This window comes from Nerophis lumbriciformis, linkage group LG05 (genome assembly GCF_033978685.3).
Source record: "Nerophis lumbriciformis linkage group LG05, RoL_Nlum_v2.1, whole genome shotgun sequence".
NCBI lineage: Eukaryota > Metazoa > Chordata > Actinopteri > Syngnathiformes > Syngnathidae > Nerophis > Nerophis lumbriciformis.
This window is the reverse complement of record NC_084552.2, coordinates 11,102,501-11,117,266: the sequence shown is the minus strand read 5'-3', so window position 1 is coordinate 11,117,266 and position 14,766 is coordinate 11,102,501. Positions and strand designations below refer to the sequence as shown.

Below are 14,766 nucleotides of genomic sequence, written 5' to 3'. Positions count from 1 at the left end.
TTGCTGCTGACATGTCCCAATGTTGCTGCTGACATGTAACAATGTTGCTGCTGACATGTCCCAATGTTGCTGCTGACATGTAACAATGTTGCTGCTGACATGTAACAATGTTGCTGCTGACATGTAACAATGTTGCTGCTGACATGTAACAATGTTGCTGCTGACATGTCCCAATGTTGCTGCTGACATGTAACAATGTTGCTGCTGACATGTAACAATGTTGCTGCTGACATGTAACAATGTTGCTGCTGACATGTCCCAATGTTGCTGCTGACATGTAACAATGTTGCTGCTGACATGTAACAATGTTGCTGCTGACATGTAACAATGTTGCTGCTGACATGTAACAATGTTGCTGCTGACATGTAACAATGTTGCTGCTGACATGTAACAATGTTGCTGCTGACATGTCCCAATGTTGCTGCTGACATGTAACAATGTTGCTGCTGACATGTCCCAATGTTGCTGCTGACATGTAACAATGTTGCTGCTGACGTGTAACAATGTTGCTGCTGACATGTCCCAATGTTGCTGCTGACATGTAACAATGTTGCTGCTGACATGTCCCAATGTTGCTGCTGACATGTAACAATGTTGCTGCTGACATGTAACAATGTTGCTGCTGACATGTAACAATGTTGCTGCTGACATGTCCCAATGTTGCTGCTGACATGTAACAATGTTGCTGCTGACATGTCCCAATGTTGCTGCTGACATGTAACAATGTTGCTGCTGACATGTAACAATGTTGCTGCTGACATGTCCCAATGTTGCTGCTGACATGTCCCAATGTTGCTGCTGACATGTAACAATGTTGCTGCTGACATGTAACAATGTTGCTGCTGACATGTAACAATGTTGCTGCTGACATGTAACAATGTTGCTGCTGACATGTAACAATGTTGCTGCTGACATGTAACAATGTTGCTGCTGACATGTAACAATGTTGCTGCTGACATGTCCCAATGTTGCTGCTGACATGTAACAATGTTGCTGCTGACATGTCCCAATGTTGCTGCTGACATGTAACAATGTTGCTGCTGACGTGTAACAATGTTGCTGCTGACATGTCCCAATGTTGCTGCTGACATGTAACAATGTTGCTGCTGACATGTCCCAATGTTGCTGCTGACATGTAACAATGTTGCTGCTGACATGTAACAATGTTGCTGCTGACATGTAACAATGTTGCTGCTGACATGTCCCAATGTTGCTGCTGACATGTAACAATGTTGCTGCTGACATGTCCCAATGTTGCTGCTGACATGTAACAATGTTGCTGCTGACATGTAACAATGTTGCTGCTGACATGTCCCAATGTTGCTGCTGACATGTCCCAATGTTGCTGCTGACATGTAACAATGTTGCTGCTGACATGTAACAATGTTGCTGCTGACATGTAACAATGTTGCTGCTGACATGTAACAATGTTGCTGCTGTGATGGACACTGAGATGAAGGCCATGTGCAGGTTATGTAACCAAACATGTCTGCATGACTCACCCTCATGCACATCTGTTCCTCATCTGTGGATTACAACGATGCTCCTACACAATCTAGGGGTGTTGTTGGCCTGCAGAGAGGCATGACATGGACGTGAGATGGACATGACAAGGACATTAGATATAAATTAGATGGACATGAGATAGACATGTGATTTACATGAGAGGACATTAGATTTACATGAGATGGACACGAGAGGACATTAAATGGACATTATATATACATGAGAAGACATTAGGTATAAATGAGATGGACATGAGATAGACATGAGATTTACATGAGAGGACATTAGATTTTCATGAGATGGACATGAGAGGACATTAAATGGACATTATATATACATAAGGGGACATTAGATATACATGAGATGGACATGAGGACATTAAATGGACATTTTATATACATGAGAGGACATTAGATATACACAAGATGGACATGAGAGGACATGAGATGGACATGAGAGGACATTAGATATACACCAGATGGACATGAGAGGACATGAGATGGGTATGAGAAGGACATGAGAGGACATTAGATATACATGATGAGGACATGAGATATACATGAGATGGAAACAAGGACACAAGAGGACATTAGATATACATGATGAGGACATGAGATATACATGAGATGGACACAAGAGGACATTAGATATACATGATGAGGACATTAGATATACATTAAATGGACATGAGAAGGACACGAGAGGACATTAGATATACATGAGGAGGACATTAGATATACATGAGATGGAAACAAGAAGGACACGAGAGGACATTAGATATACATGATGAGGACATTAGATATACACGAGGAGGACATGAGATGGAAACAAGAAGGACACGAGAGGACATTAAATATGCATGATGAGGACATGAGATATACATGAGATGGAACCAAGGACACAAGAGGACATTAGATACACATGATGAGGACATGAGATATACATGAGATGGACACAAGAGGACATTAGATATACATGATGAGGACATGAGATATACATGAGATGGAAACAAGGACACAAGAGGACATTAGATATACATGATGACATTAGATATACATGAGGAGGACATGAGATGGAAACAAGAAGGACACGAGAGGACTTTAGATATACATGAGGAGGACATTAGATATACATGAGGAGGACATTAGATATACAAGAGGAGGACATGAGATGGAAATGAGAAGGACACGAGAGGACATTAGATATACGTACATGAGGAGGACATTAGATATACATGAGATGGAAATGAGAAGGACACGAGAGGACATTAGATATACATGAGATGGAAATGAGAAGGACACGAGAGGACATTAGATATACATGAGATGGACATTAGGAGGACATTAGATATACATGAGATTTACATGAGGAGGAGATTAGATATACACGAGAGGACATATGAGGACATTAGAAATACATTAAATGGACATTAGAGGACATTAAATGGACATGAGAAGGACACGAGAGGACATGTGAGGACATTAGATATATGTGAATTATACATTTGATGGACATGTGAGGACATTAGATTAGATTAGATTAGATTTATTGGTCCCCTTGGGGAAATTCATTGTCACTGCCGTACATTTAAACACTAGACATTACACATCACACACAAAAAAATAACAAAAAGACATCATACATGACTAACACACATTTACAGGCTTGTCAGACAGGTCGGCCGGGCCTGCTGTTAAGGGCGGCTATAGCTGCAGGGATCAGACTTTTCCTGAGGCGGGCCCTCCGGAATTTGATTGTTCTGTACCTGCGCCCTGATGGTACTGGGATGATGTATTGGTGTAGTGGGTGAGTGATATCCTGAACTATTGTTTTTGCCAGTTGGGTGATGGACCTGTGGTTTATGTCTGAAATGTTGGGTGTGGGTAGGCCGATGATTTTAGCTGCTATGTTTGTAATGCGTGTGAGTTTGGTCCGGTTGGTTACAGAAAGCATGGTGAAAAAACATGTGGAACAGTACAGAAGGATGGGTTGAACAATGCTTTGGTAAAGTAATAACAGGAGATGAGGTGCAACGTATAGTCCTTTAAGTTTCCGGATGGCTGACAGTCTTTGTTGACTTCTTTTTTGAATGTCCGTGGTGTGTTGATCATTAGATATATATGAGACATACATGAGAGGACATGATATATACATGAGAGGACATGTGAGGACATTAGATATATATGAGACATACATGAGAGGACATGTGAGGACATTAGATGTACATGAGAGGACATGTGAGGACATTAGATATATATGAGATATACACGAGATGACATGTGAGGACATTAGATATACATGAGATGTACATGAGAGGACGTGTGAGGATATTAGATATACGTGAATTATACATGAGAGGACATGTGAGGACATTAGATATACGTGAATTATACATTTGATGGACATGTGAGGACATTAGATATATATGAGACATACATGAGAGGACATGAGATATACATGAGAGGACATGTGAGGACATTAGATATACATGATATATACATGAGAGGACATGTGAGGACATTAGATATATATGAGACATACATGAGAGGACATGTGAGGACATTAGATATACATGAGAGGACATGTGAGGACATTAGATGTACATGAGAGGACATGTGAGGACATTAGATATATATGAGATATACACGAGATGACATGTGAGGACATTAGATATACATGAGATGTACATGAGAGGACGTGTGAGGATATTAGATATACGTGAATTATACATGAGAGGACATGTGAGGACATTAGATATACGTGAATTATACATTTGATGGACATGTGAGGACATTAGATATATATGAGACATACATGAGAGGACATGAGATATACATGAGAGGACATGTGAGGACATTAGATATACATGATATATACATGAGAGGACATGTGAGGACATTAGATATATATGAGACATACATGAGAGGACATGTGAGGACATTAGATATACATGAGAGGACATGTGAGGACATTAGATATATATGAGATATACATGAGAGGACATGTGAGGACATTAGATATACATGAGATATACATGAGAGGACGTGTGAGGATATTAGATATACGTGAATTATACATGAGAGGACATGTGAGGACATTAGATATATATGAGACATACATGATAGGACATGAGATATACATGAGAAGACATGTGAGGACATTAGATATACATGAGATATACAGTACATGAGAGGACATGTGAGGACATTAGATATATATGAGGTATACATGAGAGGACATGTGAGGACATTATATATATATGAGACATACATGAGAGGACATGAGATATACATGAGAGGACATGTGAGGACATTAGATATACATGATATATACATGAGAGGACATGTGAGGACATTAGATATATATGAGACATACATGAGAGGACATGTGAGGACATTAGATATACATGAGAGGACATGTGAGGACATTAGATATATATGAGATATACATGAGAAGACATGTGAGGACATTAGATATACATGAGAGGACGTGTGAGGATATTAGATATACGTGAATTATACATGAGAGGACATGAGAGGACATTAGATATACATGAGATATACAGTACATGAGAGGACATGTGAGGACATTAGATATATATGAGGTATACATGAGAGGACATGTGATGACATGAGATATACATGAGATATACAGTACATGAGAGGACATGTGAGGACATTAGATATATATGAGATATACATGAGAGGACATGTGAGGACATTAGATATATATGAGAGGACATGTGAGGACATTAGATATATATGAGATATACATGAGAGGACATGTGAGGACATTAGATATATATGAGAGGACATGTGAGGACATTAGATATATATGAGATATACATGAGAGGACATGTGAGGACATTAGATATATATGAGATATACATGAGAGGACATGTGAGGACATTAGATATATATGAGATATACATGAGAGGACATGTGAGGACATTAGATATACATGAGATATACTTGAGAGGACATGTGAGGACATTAGATATACATGAGATATACTTGAGAGGACATGTGAGGACATTAGATATACATGAGATATACAGTACATGAGAGGACATGTGAGGACATTAGATATATATGAGATATACTTGAGAGGACATGTGAGGACATTAGATATACATGAGAGGACATGTGAGGACATTAGATGTATATGAGATATACTTGAGAGGACATGTGAGGACATTAGATGTATATGAGATGTACATGGGAGGACATGTGAGGACATTAGATATACATGAGAGGACATGTGAGGACAGGAGTATGAGGATTCAGGATCAGTGGCTGGCTGCGGGCACTTTGAACACATCACTTGACGCCCATCAACGCACGATTCATGGTCATTGACCCGATTTCCTCACGTGGTCCACAAAATGCCGACGTTTCAGAAGTCTGATGTTTCAAATGAATGTGGAGACATTGGTAAGATTCCTTCATGGACTCATGACGTCTCATGGGCCAGACTGAAGACGTAGTTTGGACGTCATAACAACTTTTTTGGACTAAATGTCTCCAATATGACACCAACACTTGTACTTTTAGTGGTGACAACAACACCTTGGATTGTAACTTCATGACTTTGTTGACTTGGACAGGTTGTCCACATAAGTGGGACCAAGTTCCGTAATACATTACATTAAGGATAGACTCTTCTGGACTGGACTGGACTCTACAGGACTGTACTGTACTGTACTGGACTGGTAATAACAATGAAGAAGCCGATCTGTGGTGTCAACAATGGAAGGTCTCCCTTCACACGGGACATAAAGCCTTCCACGCCCACTCATTTTTGTCAGGTCTTCACAGGAGAAGCATTCATAGTTGGTCACCTGACTCCAGCACTCAAGTCCTGAGGAATCGTTGAGGAAAAGTCATTTGAGCTCCTCTTATTATTAGAGTCTGATAAACTGCCTTTGTACCAAGTATCATAAACAAGAAGGATGTTCAGTGGGATACATTGTGGTTGTCTACACCATTGAAGTTCCAGGTCATGGTGTCAAACTAGTTTTTTGGTAAGGCCACATTGCAATTATGGTCCTCTGGAACCGTGACTATATATCAATATCAACCTGCTATAGCTTCATGACACCATTTCCTTTTGATTAGTATATTTTAATAATTATATTTTAATGATTATATTTTAATGATTATATTTTAATAATTATATTTTAATGATTATATTTTAATAATTATATTTTAGCTTACAGATTGACACATACCTCGCTTGGATATCGTACGTCAAGTGACAGATATTTATGTATTTGTTAGTACAACAAAAACAACAAAATAAAGGGACATATGATTTCTGCGGGCCAATTAAAATGATATGGCAGGCCACTTTAAATAATGTTGTGGACCACTTACAATGATTGGATGGGCCACATTTATTTATTTATGTGGCAGGCCAATTTGAATAATGTTTTGGACCACATACAATGATTGGGTGGGCCACATTTATTTATGTGGCGGGCCAAGTTAAAAAATGTTGTGGACCACTTTCAATGATTGAGTGGTCCACATTTTTTATGTGCCAGGCCATTTTAAATAATGTTGTGGACCACATACAATGACTGGGTGGGCCACATTTATTTATGTGGCAGGCCACTTTAAATAATGTTGTGGACCACATACAATGATTGGATGTGGGCCACATTTATTTATGTAGCAGGCCACTTTAAATAATGTTTTGGACCACATACAATGATTGGGTGGTCCACATTTATTTATGTGGCAGGCTGCTTTAAATAATGTTGTGAACCACGTTCAATGATTGGGTGGTCCACATTTATTTATGTGGCAGGCCAATTTAAATAATATTGTGGACCACATACATTGATTGGGTGGTCCACAATTATTTATGTGGAAGGCCACGTTAAATAATGTTGTGGACCACATACAATGATTGGGCAGACCACATTTATTTATGTGGCAGGCCACATTAATAAATGTTGTGGACAACATACAATGATTGGGTGGTCCACTATTATTTATGTGGAAGGCCAATTTAAATAATGTTGTGGACCACATACAATTATTGGGTGGTCCACAATTATTTATGTGGAAGGCCACATTAAATAATGTTGTGGACCACTGACAATGATTGGGTGGACCAAATTTATTTATGTGCCAGGCCAAGTTAAATAATGTTGTGGACCACATACAATGATTGGGTGGTCCACATTTATTTATGTGGCAGGCCAACTTAAATAATGTTGTGGAGCACTTACAATGATTAGGTGGACAACATCTATTTATGAGACAGGCCAATTTAAATAATGTTGTGGACCACATACAATGATTGGGCGGACCACATTTATTTATGTGGCAGGCCACGTTAATAAATGTTGTGGACAACATACAATGATTGGGTGGGCCACATTTATTTATGTGACAGGCCAACTTAAATAATTTTGTGGACCACTTACAATGATTGGGTGGTCCACATTTACTTATGTGGTCCACATTTATTTATGTGGCAGGCCAAATTAAATAATGTTGTGGACCACTTACAATGATTGGGTGGGCCACATTTATTTATGTGACAGGCCAACTTAAATAATTTTGTGGACCACTTACAATGATTGGGTGGTCCACATTTACTTATTAATGACTGACAATGATTGGGTGGACCACATTTATTTATGTGGCAGGCCACTTAAATAATGTTGTGGACAAAATACAATGATTGGGTGGGCCACAATAATTTATGTGTCAGTCCACTCAAAATAATGTTGTGGACCACATACAATGATTGGGTGGGCCACATTTATTTATGTGGCAGACCACTTTAAATAATGTTGTGGACCACTTTCAATGATTGGGTGGTCCACATTTTTTATGTGGCAAGCCATTTTAAATAATGTTGTGGACCACATACAATGATTGGGTGGTGTACAATTATTTATGTGGCAGGCTATTTTAAATAATGTTGTGGACCACATACAATGATTGGGTGGACCACATCTATTTATGTGGCAGGCCACATTTAATAATGTTGTGGACCACATACAATGATTGGGTGGTCCACATTTATTTATGTGGCAGGCCACATTAATTAATGTTGTGGACCACTTTCAATGATTGGGTGGTCCACATTTTTTTATGTAGCAGGCCACATTATATATTGTTGTGAACCACTTACAATGATTGGGTGGACCGCATCTATTTTATGTAGCAGGTCACATTAAATAATGTTGTGGACCACATACAATGATTAGGTGGTCCACAATCATTTATGTGGAAGGCCACATTAAATAATGTTGTGGACCACTGACAATGGTTGGGCGGACCAAATTTATTTATGTGGCAGTCCACCTTAAATAATGTTGTGGACCACATACAATGATTGGGCGGACCACATTTATTTATGTTAAAGTTAAAGTACCAATGATTGTCACACACACACTAGGTGTGGCGAAATTATTCTCTGCATTTAACCCATCACCCTATATCACCCCCTGGGAGGTGAGGGGAGCAGTGGGCAGCAGCGGTGGCCGCGCCCGGGAATCATTTTTGGTGATTTAACCCCCAATTCCAACCCTTGATACTGAGTGCCAAGCATGGAGGTAATGGGTCCCATTTTTATAGTCTTTGGTATGACTCGGCCGGGGTTTGAACCCACAACCTACCGATCTCAGAGCGGACACTCTAACCACTAGGCCACTGAGTAGCGGCACTGAGTAGTTGGCAGGCCAACTTAAATAACTTTGTGGACCACTTACAATGATTGGGTGGTCCACATTTACTTATTAATGTCAGGCCAGTTTAAATAATGTTGTGGACCACATACAATGATTGGTTGGTCCACATTTATTTATGTGGTCCACATTTAATTATGTGGCAGGCCAAATTAGATAATGTTGTGGACCACTTACAATGATTGGGTGGTCCACATCTATATATGTAGCAGGTCACATTAAATAATATTGTGGACCACTTACAATGATTGGGTGGTCCACAATAATTTATGTGGCAGGCCACTTTAATAAATGTAGTGGACAACATACAATGATTGGGTGGGCCACATTTATTTATGTGACAGGCCAACTTAAATAATTTTGTGGACCACTTACAATGATTGGGTGGTCCACATTTACTTATTAATGTCAGGCCACGTTAAATAATGTTGTGGACCACATACAATGATTGGATGGTCCACATTTATTTATGTGGTCCACATTTATTTATGTGGCAGGCCAAACTAAATAATGTTGTGGACCGCTTACAATGATTGGGTGGTCCACATTTATTTATGCAGCAGGTCACATTAAATAATGTTGTGGACCACTTACAATGATTGGGTGGTCCACAATTATTTATGTGGAAGGCCACATTAAATAATGTTGTCGACCACTTACAATATTGATATGTAAGTAGACCACCTTGTCCACATTTATTATGTTATTTATAACCATAATGTTGTGGACCACTTACAATGATTGGGTGGGCCACATTTATTTATGTGGCAGGCCAAGTTAAAAAAATGTTGTGAACCACTTTCAATGATTGGGTGGTCCACATTTATTTATGTGGCAGGCCAATTTAAATAATGTTGTGGACCACATACAATGATTGGGTGGTCCACAATTATTTATGTGGAAGGCCACATTAAATAATGTTGTGGACCACTGACAATGATTGGGTGGACCAAATTTATTTATGTGGCAGGCCACATTAAATAATGTTGTGGACCACATACAATGATTGGGTGGACCACATTTATTTATGAGGCAGGCCACATTAATAAATGTTGTGGACAATATACAATGATTGGGTGGTCCACAATTATTTATGTGGAAGGCCACATTAAATAATGTTGTGGACCACTTACAGTGATTGGGTGGGCCACATTTATTTATGTGGCAGGCCAATTTAAATAATGTTGTGGACCACTTACAATGATTGGGCGGACCACATTTATTTATGTGGCAGGCCACCTAAAATAATGTTGTGGATCACTTACAATGATTGGACGGACCACATTTATTTACATTGCAGGTCACATTAAATGTGGCAGACTACATTCATTGAAATGGTGGGCCACTTTAAGTAACATGGTGGGCCACATAAATGAGGTGGTTTACCACATAAAATTATGTAGCAGACCACATGAAATGATGTGGTCGGCCACATTATATGTGGTGCCCCACGTTAAATAACATGGCGGGCCACATAAATGATGTGGCACACCACAGGAAATGATATGGCAGGCCACCTGAAATGATGTAGCGGACCACATAAAATGATGTGACGGACCATAAAAATGATGTGGCAGGCCAAATGAAATGACGTGAAGAACCACAATGTTGTGGACCACATACAATGATTTGGCGGGCCACATTAAATAATGTGGCGAGTCTGGCGACGACATTAGATGATGTGGTGGGCCACATTAAGTAATGTGGCGGGCCACATAAATTATGTGCCTTACCACATAAAATGTTGTAGCAGACCATGTTAAATGATGTTGTGGGCCACATAAGATGATATAGCAAACCACTTAAGGGAGTTGACACACCACATAAAATGATGTGGCGGACCACATAAATGAGGTGGCGGACCACATAAATGAGGTGGCACACCACTTTAAATAATGCTGTGAACCACATAAAATGATGTGGCGAGCCGCTTGAAATAACGTTGTGGACCACTAAAAATTATGTGACTGACCACAAAAAATGTGGCGGGCCACGTAAATGATGTGGCAAGCCGTATTAAATAACGTGGTGGGCCACATAAATAATGTGGTGGGCCACATTAAATAACGTGGTGGACCACGTTTAACGTGGTGGACATTAAATAATGTGGCGGACCACATAAATGATGTAGAAGACCATATAAATGTTGTGGCAGGCCAAATAAATTGTAGTGGCGAGCCAAATTAAATAATGTTGTGGGCCAAATAAAAAGATGTAGCAAACCACATTTATTGATGTGGCAGGCCAAGTAAATGATGTGGTAAGCCGTATTAAATAACGTTGTGGGCCACATTAAATAATGTGGTCGGCCACTTTAAATAATGTGGCCCACCACATAAATGATGTAGCAGACCATATAAATGATGTGGCAGGCCAAATAAATTGTAGTGGCGAGCCAAATTAAATAATGTGGCGGACCACATTAAAGGCCAAATAAATTGTAGTGGCAAGCCAAATTAAATAATGTTGTGGGCCAAATAAAAGGATGTAACAGACCACATAAAATTATGTGACCGGCCACGTAAATGATGTGGCAAGCCGTATTAAATTATGCGGTGGGCCACATTAAATAATGCGGTGGGCCAATTAAATAATGTGGTGGGCCACGTTAAATAATGTGGCGGACCACATAAATGATGTAGCACACCATATAAATGAAGTGGCAGGCCAAATAAATTGTAGTGGCGAGCCAAATTAAATAATGTTGTGTACCAAATGAAAGGATGTAGAAGACCACATAAAAGGATGTGGCGGACCACATTTATTGACGTGGAGGGCCACATTAAGTGATGGTGGGCCACTTGAATGAGGTGGTTGGCCACTTTAATAATGTGCTGGGCCAGATTTGGGTGTTGAGTGAGACATGTTGTAGGTTGTTAGAAGTAGTTTGACAAAAAAAGACAAGTAGATGGTAGAAAAATGTGTGATTGTTGTGTTTTGTTGTCCAGGTGTGGTTTGGAGAGAAGTTCGACGCCCCCTCGCTGAGCCCGCGTAGTCCTCGCAGCCCCTTGGCCCAGCGCCACGGCCCCGGCCTCACAGACGTCTTCCAGTACGACCAGTGGCTGGCGGTGCGGCATGAGGCCACCCTGGTGCCCATGCAGGAGGACCTCGCCATCTGGCTCACGGGCATGCTGGGTAAATTACACTCGGACTGACATGACGGCCATTACGGATCCATATCCAAATCCATAAATTTGCCGCACCATTTTAAAAACAACAACTGAAAGCAGAGAAGTTGTCACGTTGTGTAAATGGTAAATAAAAACAGAATACAACAAATCCTTTTCAACTTATATTCAATTGAATAGACTGCAAAGACAAGATATTTCATGTTCACACTGGTAAACTTTATTTTTTGAAAATATGAACTCATTTGGAATTTGATACCTGCAACATGTTTTTAAAAAGCTGGCACAAGTGGCAAAAAAGACTGATAAAGTTGAAGAATGCTCATCAAAGACTTATTTGGAACATCCCACAGGTGAACAGGCTAATTGGGAACAGGTGGGTGCCATGATTGGGTATAAAAGCAGCTTCCATGAAATGCTCAGTCATTCACAAACAAGGATGGGGCGAGGGTCACCACTTTGTCAACAAATGCGTGAGCAAATTGTTTAAGAACAACATTTCTCAACCAGCTATTGCAAGGAATTTAGGGATTTCACCATCTACGCTCCGCAATATCATCAAAAGGTTCAGAGAATCTGGAGAAATCACTGCACGTAAGCCATGATATTGCAGACCTTCGATCCCTCAGGCGGCACTGCGTCAAAAAGCGACATCAGTGTGTAAAGGATATCACCACATGGGCTCAGGAACACTTCAGAAAACCGCTGTCAGTAACTACAGTCGGTCGCTACATCTGTAAGTGCAAGTTATAACTCTACTATGTAAAGCGAAAGCCATTTATCAACAACACCCAGAATTGCCGTCGGCTTCGCTGGGCCTGAGCTCATCTAAGATGGACTGATACAAAGTGGAAAAGTGTTCTGTGGTCTGACGAGTCCACATTTCAAATTGTTTTTGGAAACTGTGGACGTGGTGTCCTCCGGACAAAAGAGGAAAAGAACCATCCGGATTATTATAGGCGCAAAGTTGAAAAGCCAGCATGTGTGATGGTATGGGGGTGTATTAGTGCCCAAGACATGGGTAACTTACACATCTGTGAAGGCGCCATTAATGCTGAAAGGTACATGCAGGTTTTGGAGCAACATATATTGCCATCCAAGCAACGTTATCATGGACGCCCCTGCTTATTTCAGCAAGACAATGCCAAGCCACGTGTTACAACAGCATGGCTTCATAGTAAAAGAGTGCGGGTACTAGACTGGCCTGCCTGTAGTCCAGACCTGTCTCCCATTGAAAATGTGTGGCGCATTATGAAGCCTAAAATAGCACAACGCAGACCCCCGGACTGTTGAACATCTTAAGCTGTACATCAAGCAAGAATGGGAAAGAATTCCATCAAAAATGTGTCTCCTCAGTTCCCAAATGTTTACTGAATGTTGTTAAAAGGAAAGGCCATGTAACACAGTGGTGAACATGCCCCTGTGACATTTTTTTTAAAATTCTAAGTTCATGATTATTTGCAAAAATAAGTTTCTCAGTGTGAACATTATTTTGGGTTTTGTACATTACAATGGTTTTGAAAATGAAAACGAACAAGTCGACACTCCTGGTTTGGACTTAAACATGCGGGGGACTACAATAGCACCCAAAATAAGTCCGGGGGCCCTCTTATGGCCATTGTAAATGATTGGCCTGAGGCCCCTGGTTGTCACAAAGTCCACAATGCATAGAAGACTAAGGACAATGATTGCTCCACTCAAGTTAAATTCCACACAATAAAAGGCCTGAAAGGAGACTCCCTGCACACCACCTGCCTTTCTGCACCTGAGGGGCCGCAGTTGGGGTCCTTCCTGTCACGTTCCTAGTAACGCCCCTTGTGGGAAACACTGAATGGCTGATTCTAAAACCAACAGTAGGCTCAATTTCCATTTCCTCCCCGCTCCTTTATGGAGCAAAAAAAAGATGTCCCGATAAGGGATTTAGTTCTGAGGGACCACTAAGGGCCACAAGGAAATAGCAGCATCCTAATCCAACTACACGGGAGAAAGTGCACCACGTAGCGACCTTTTAACACAACATTCTGACCTCTACGCCTCAATTCCTGCTCTCCAACACTAACACTCACATGTGAGCCGCTACTTTGTTCCTACGCTTTGAACCCTGCGGCTTATTCTTTTGTATATTTTCAAAAAAATAATTTTGGATAATAATAGAGCGTTCTATTCAGATTGAGCGGTTTGTATTAATATTGATTTAATTATGTTTTATGCCCTTTTTGTTCAACAAAACACAAAATGTGCAACAATTCCTTTTTTAAACAAGAGTATTCCATGTTTTAAACAAGAGTATTCCATGTTTTTTTTTAAATAAATCCCACTAAAATGTTCAGTGACCCCCACTCATAAACGTTTTAAAAAAATGCAACATACATCATTTTTTTTAAACTTTCAACACTTAAGTCTCTAGATCAACTTCAAATATAT

The 14,766-nt window shown here is 40.1% G+C and overlaps 1 protein-coding gene across 2 annotated transcripts in view; it reads left to right on the top strand.

The window, feature by feature from the left end:
• gas2l3 (growth arrest-specific 2 like 3) overlaps nt 1-14,766 on the top strand; it is a 92,405-nt gene that overhangs the window by 62,396 nt on the left and 15,243 nt on the right. For both annotated transcript variants that reach the window (XM_061961279.2, XM_061961280.1), the window contains exon 3: nt 12,163-12,349. In XM_061961279.2, coding sequence (XP_061817263.1) covers nt 12,163-12,349 — 187 coding nt within the window. The remainder of the gene's footprint in view (nt 1-12,162; nt 12,350-14,766) is intronic.